This window comes from Mastomys coucha, chromosome X, assembly GCF_008632895.1.
Source record: "Mastomys coucha isolate ucsf_1 chromosome X, UCSF_Mcou_1, whole genome shotgun sequence".
NCBI lineage: Eukaryota > Metazoa > Chordata > Mammalia > Rodentia > Muridae > Mastomys > Mastomys coucha.
The window spans coordinates 77273848-77280485 of NC_045030.1; the positions used below are offsets into that span (position 1 = coordinate 77273848).

A 6638-nucleotide genomic window follows, 5' to 3' on the forward strand; every position below is an offset into this window, starting at 1 on the left:
GAGTGAGTTCCAGGACAGCCAGGGCTATACAGAGAAACCCTGTCTCAAAAAAACAAAAACAAAAAAACCCCAAAAAATAGAAAATAAAAACTTCACAATGAAAGCAACTGTTTTGAACAAGTAATATAGACTAAAAATAGAAAATTATTCTTAACTCATATACAAAAACCATAGACAATGATCTTCTACACCCTATAGAATAGACTCATGAGAGCAGTTTTGAAGGTACTAGAGGAGGGTATTTCAAGAGTTAATATCATTGCCCAGGTACGAAATGATGTGAATTAAGGTAAGTGGCCTGAATTAAGATGGTCATAATGGAAAATGAAAAGAAGAATGTGGACTTGAGAGGACTCTACTGAGCAGAAATAAGAAAAGCATATAGAGGGGCTGAAGAGATGGTGCACCAGTTAAGAGCACTTTTTGCTCTTCCAGAGGTTTGATTCCCAGCACCCACAAGGAAGCTCACAAAATGTAACTTCAGTCACAGGGAATTCAATACCCTCTTCTGGCCTCTGTGGGCATCAGGCATGCCCATTTCCATGAAGACAAAATATCCATATATGTAAAATAAAATAACATAAAAAAGAGAAAAGCATGGAAGAGAGTAGATTTGTTATTTGAAACTGTCCAACAGAAATGAAAAAAAAATTAGCCCAGATTCTTATGGCAAAAATAATAGTATTTACCATACTGTCCTGAAGCTGTAATCTGGAAATCTCTGATGCTTCCAGAAGCCATTCCCAGAGGAATTTGACACTCTGAAATCAAACACAGAAGCTACAAATGACTCAGAACCCATTAAATTATAATATTTTTAGGAAAGTAGTGGTTCTATTACTTGTTTAAGGTTTGTCTTAGTGTTTTACTTCTGTGAAGAGACACCATGACCAAGACAACTCTAGTTAACACTTACTTGGGGCTGGCTTATAAGAGTTTCAGTCCATTATCATCAAGGCAGGAGTACAGCGAACATGCAGGCAGGCATTGTGTAGGATGAGGTGAGAGTTCTACATCTTCCTCTGAAGGCTGCTAGCAGAATACTGATTTCTAGGGAGCTAGGATCAGGGTGTGTGTGGCCATCAGTCACATAGGCAAAGCCCCAAGCTCCTGGTATTCTGTCTGGACAACACCCCCACAGTCACCTGGCAACAGCCCACTATAAAAGGAGCTGCTTGCCCCCTACTTGCTCTCTTGCACCCTCTCTTACCTCTTACTCTCACCTTCCTTTCCCCTCTCTCTCCATGTGGCCATGGCCAGCCTCTCCTTCCCCACTGTCTCCCTCTCTCTGCTTTTCTACAATAAATGCCTTAAAACCATGGACCTTCTCCTCTCATCAGGAACCGCAGTGCTGGAGCAATGGAGCATGTTTCCCTCTAATGAGATGAGCTGCACATCTAGCCTCCCTGCACTCCAGCCATGGCCTCCACCAACCCAAGCCTAGGACTCTTGTCCCCACCGTAACTTGCCAGAGCTCTATCTGCCTACCTTTTCCCCTTTGGCCCTGGGCCAGAGCCTGTCTGCAGGTTCTCAGCTCTTCAGGATCTGGGAAGTCCGAGCATGAGAACCTGTTGTCCCTGGCCTTCGCTCAGCCCAGGGACCCCAGAACAGGTTCTTCCATGGTGCCCATCAGTGTCTGTAGTGCCCGAGAGTTGGAGCCAGTCTCTGGCAGGTCCATGGGGATCCCAGACTGCACCTTCTTCACCCCTAGAGTGGGATCCCACTGTTTCTCACAGTCCAACACCCTCCTGGCAGTGGCTTGGGGTCCAGGAAGTCAAACTTTCCACATCCGCCTCGCCCAGCAGCTCTAGCCCTGAGTGGACACGGGACCCCATTTTTGTCCCACAAGCCATCACATTCCACTCCCTGCCCCCAAAAGTTTGTTCAAACATGAGTCTATAGGGGCCATACCTAAACATAGCACAATGCAAAAATATATTTAGTCCAACTTCCAAAGTCCCCATAGACTATAGCAGTCTCAACAATGTTAAAAGTCAGGGCATCAAGTGAGGAATGGGGTTGCCATCCCACAGTCAAAACTCTGATCCATAATTGTTCCTATCTGAAGAAACTGCAGGGACAAAAATGGAGAAGAGCCTGAGGAAAAAGAGGTCCAGTGATAGGCTCAAACTGGGATCCAGCTCAAGGAGAGGCCCCAAGGGCTGACATTATTACTAAGGCTATGGAGTACTCACAAAAAGGAGCCTATCATGACTGACCTCTGGAAGACCCAACAAGCAGCTGAAAGAGTCAGATGCAGATATATACACCCAACCTATGGAAAGAAGCTGCTGACCCCTGTGGTTGAATTAGGGAAAAGCTGGAAGAAGCTGAGGAGGAGGGCAAGCCTAGAGGAAGACCAGCAGTCTCAACTAACCTGGACCTCTGAGATCTCTCAGACACTGGACCACCAACCAGGCAGCTTATACCAGCTGATATGAGGCCTCCAATACATATACAGCAGAGGGCTGCCAGGTCTAGACTCAGACAGAGAAGATGCATCTAACTCTCAAGAGACTGGAGGCCCCAGGGAGTGGGGAGGTCTGGTGGGGTGGGGGATGGGGAATAGAGACATCCTCGTGGAGATGGGAGGAGGAGGTATGGGATGTGGAACAGTCAGAGGGTGGGCTAGGAGGGGGATAAAATGTGGATTTTTAAAAAAGATTAAATTAAAAGAAAGAAGAAAACATTAAAAGTCAAAAGTTCAAGGTCTCTTCTGAGATCCATCCAATCGCTTAACTGTAATTGTTAAAGCAAGACAGGAAACCAGCTGGGCAAACTCCAAACTGCATCTCCATTTCTAATGTCAAAGTGGTCTTCAAATCATCAACTCCTTTTTTATCTTTGTTGATAGCAACAATCTTCTTTCTCCTGGGCTGGTTCTACTCCGTTAGCAGCTTTCCTCAGGAGATAGCCCATGGCTCTGGCATCTCAAGCATCTTGGAGTCTCCAAGGCAACTTCAATGTTACAGCTTCTTGTTTCAATGTCTGGGATCCATACATGTTCTTCTGGGCTCCTTCAAAAGACTGGCTTCACTTCTCCAGCTCTGCCCTCTGTAGCACTCTAATCTTAGGTTGATCTACTCCACTGCCAATGCTGTTCTTGATGATTATTCCATGGTACTGGCATCTCTAATACACTGGGGTCTTCTGCTGCAAGTAAGCTTCACCAATAGCCTCTCATAGGCTCTCTTCATAGTGCCAAGTCTCAAATCCTTTGCATGACTCCTTCAATTCTGGGCCATCAACTACAGTCGAGGCTGCACCTCCACCAATGGTCTTCATTGGTCTCTCACAGTGCCAAGCCTCAGCTATTCTTCATGACCCCTTCAAGCCTTCAAAACCAGTACCACCTGGTGGACTCTTACATATTATCAAGTACAGCTGCAGCACGAGGTTCAACCCTGGATATTTCTGGAACACAGCCTCTGTGCTCTCAGAAAACACTTCCCAGAAGATTTCACCCCAGTGATGGTGGTCTCTTCTTAATCACTGCTAATTTCTTAGCTCCAGCTAACCAGCATCAATTGTCCCATTAGTCTCCTTTTCCTCTTGACTCTAAAACCAGAAACACATGGCCAAAGCTATCGAGTTCTGCTGCTTGCAGGAGCTAGAACATGGCCCCTTTGATCTATTACATTATTACCAGCTTTCTGTTTTCCAATTCCTTCACTGACTAAGCTTGGCTGTCCTGGATCTTGCTCTGTAGATCGACTTTGACCTCAGAGATGTACTTGGCTTTGTCTCCTGGGATAAAAGGTATGTACCACCATGCCAAAAACTAAAATTAGCTGTGTAGGATCTTGTCCCAAAGTCCCACTCCCTTAATTTGTTATCTTTTTGGACACAGGATTCAGCTCTATTTTACTTCATGGTACCCCTGTAATACTTTAACCATATATTTTATATTTTTCCTTTCTCAGCTTGCTTTACTTGTTTAAAATGTTCTTCACGAGACTTAACTAGAGAACAAAATCTATGACAGGTATTTCTGAGACTTCCTTTGTCAATGCAATTAACGGAGTCTCTTCACCTTAGCTTCAGGCAGACTCTTCAGACAAGGGGGAAAAAGTAGCCATATTCTTCACCAAAATACCACAAAAACAGTCTGTAGGCCACATATTGAAAAATTTCACTGAAACCTCTTGGGCCACAGCTGCACAATTCAAATCACTCTCAGTAACAAAGTCTTCCATATTCCCACTAGGATAGCCCAGTAAGCCACATTTAAAGCATTCCACTGCTTTTCAAATCCCAAATCTACATTCTTCCAAACAAAAGCATGGTCAGGCCTTTCACAGCAATACCCCAGTCCCTGGTACCAACTGTGTCTTAGTTTTACTACTGTGAAGAGACACCATGACACATTCTTGTAAGGACAACATTTAATTGGGGCTGGCTTACAGGTTCAGAGGTTCAGTCCATTATCATCGAGGCAGGCATAGTGCAAGAGGAGCTGAGAATTCTACATCTTCATCTGAAGGCTGCTAGCAGTATACTCACTTCCAGGCAGCTAGGAGTAGGGTATTAAAGCCCACACCCACAGTGACATACCTACTTCAACAAGGCCACACCTCCTAATAGTGCCACTCCCTGGGCAGAGCATACACAAACCATCACAAGGTTATATTCCCAAACTCTTACAAGTGAAATTTCTAAGTTATCTTTGGTAATTAAATCAAAGTTTCCAAATCTGCTATTGTAAAATTGAAGACTTTTAAGCACCAGTCTGCTAAATATCACAGCTTCATATTCAAAGGGTCCAAAACTCATTCATTTTAAATTTAATAGTAACACAAGCTTGTATTTATTTATTTTTTGACAAAGACAGCCACTTCAAGGAGGAGGAAAATTGTATGGAAATAGACTGAATGGTTAGTGAACTTCTATCCATATTTACTCACGCTTGTTGTACACCAGAAAAAGAGTGCTCATTCCAGCCTGCAAGTGCTCGCCAATAAGGCATTCTACTCGCCAAATTCCAGCTCTGGATGGTATCATTTCCAGTGTCCCAAAAACACCTTTTAAAATGAAAGGGAACAAAAAATATTTTTCATTAAAAAATGAATATGAAATACATTGGCTTATTTACAATATGTAACATGAAAATAGAGCTACCAAAATTCAGTTCCATCATCTTAGATCTCTCAAGTGCAAAGGATTTGTCATGTGATGTTTTGCTCTGAAAAAAATCCTAGAGGTATCTTTACTATTGACCAGATGTAACCTTCAAGGTGACTAGAAATCACAGTAAGATCATCTAGGATCCAGGGCACTAGGTAAAGGGATCTCAAGTTATAAGAAGCTGGAGGGAGGGGAGAAGCTGGACAGGTAGCTCAGGGGTTAAATGTGCTAGTGTTCTTACAGAGGATCTGAGTTTGGTATACAATTACCTATGTCAGGTCACATACAACTGCCTGCAATTACAGTTCCAGGAGTTCTGATGACTTTTTCTGACCTTCTTGGGTACCAAACACTTATATGTGCACACACACAAACACATACACACACACACACACACACACACACACACACACACACACACACTTGTACTGTTTAAGAGAGACAAATGGAGAACTGAAATAAAACTGTGTTCTGATCAATACTGTCATTAGTGCTTCATCAATATATTGGTTACATCTGTAAACAAATGAGTTATGATGCTGCTAGTATAATGTGGAATTTGAGAGGAATATAATAAAGGATGCTTAGGAAAGTACTATCTGGTGTTATTATTTTCCGGTAGCTTTTATGCATCTCAAATTATCTTGTTCATTTGCTAGTATATTTATCTCTGGGTATAGGATAGATACTTTGGAAAAGTAAGGCATTTCAGCAAGGAGCTTCTCTACAACTGATTATATCAACAGTACCAAGACTAAAGTAAGTTAACAATAAATACAGTAGGTAGAGAACAGTATAAACTAGCTCACACCTGGGTAGAGGTTGTACACTGCCATTTTGTATTCCTCTTTTTTCCGTACAGTGAAAACATGCCCACTGAAATGAATAGATTGGATGTTCTCATTGTTGCCCATGCTGAGAAGATACCATCGAATCCTTTGATCTTGAGCCATTATTAAGCCTGGTAGGGTATCCATCACATAACCATTGATTGCTGGAGAAGAACACAGAGAAAATTACTAAAATCTATCACTGAAGTTCCTGTTTCTCCACAAAAAATACTGATATCCTTCAGGATTTCACTTATTACTCTTCAAGTCTCTGGCTCATGGCTCATTTGAAAAAGTACACTCTACATTTCAGTGAGTAAAATATTTATGTATGGATTTTGTTACCATGAAAGCGATAATTCTCTTTCAAAGTGGAGTCTTCCATCTGGATATTGCAGGGTGTCTTGCAGTTCCTTTCCACATTTTCAGTGAAGTACCAGCTCTTGGTCTCATCAAAGATAGTGAAAAGCAGAGCAAATTCCTGTACCGACACTTGTCTCCCATGAGCAGGATTCAGTGTGTTCGTGTGGCAAATCAGAAGGGGTCCAATTAATCCTGAGTGCATATCTCTTTCCTAAAGTTCCCAGGAGGGCATTAAATGTATTAGTGTAAGTTCTCTTTTATCAACTTGTATGCCAAAGTACCATTCATTCTATGTAGTAGATTCTAGAGTGATATTTATTT

General features: G+C 42.4%; 1 protein-coding gene across 7 annotated transcripts in view; it reads right to left on the reverse strand.

Annotated features, from left to right (window-relative positions):
- Window positions 1–6638, reverse strand: part of F8 (coagulation factor VIII) — a 226818-nt gene that overhangs the window by 82856 nt on the left and 137324 nt on the right. For all 7 annotated transcript variants that reach the window (XM_031364709.1, XM_031364704.1, XM_031364687.1 and 4 more), the window contains 4 exons: window positions 6300–6528; window positions 5936–6118; window positions 4905–5021; window positions 690–761 (listed from right to left, as the gene is read on the reverse strand). In XM_031364709.1, coding sequence (XP_031220569.1) covers window positions 690–761; window positions 4905–5021; window positions 5936–6118; window positions 6300–6528 — 601 coding nt within the window. The remainder of the gene's footprint in view (window positions 1–689; window positions 762–4904; window positions 5022–5935; window positions 6119–6299; window positions 6529–6638) is intronic.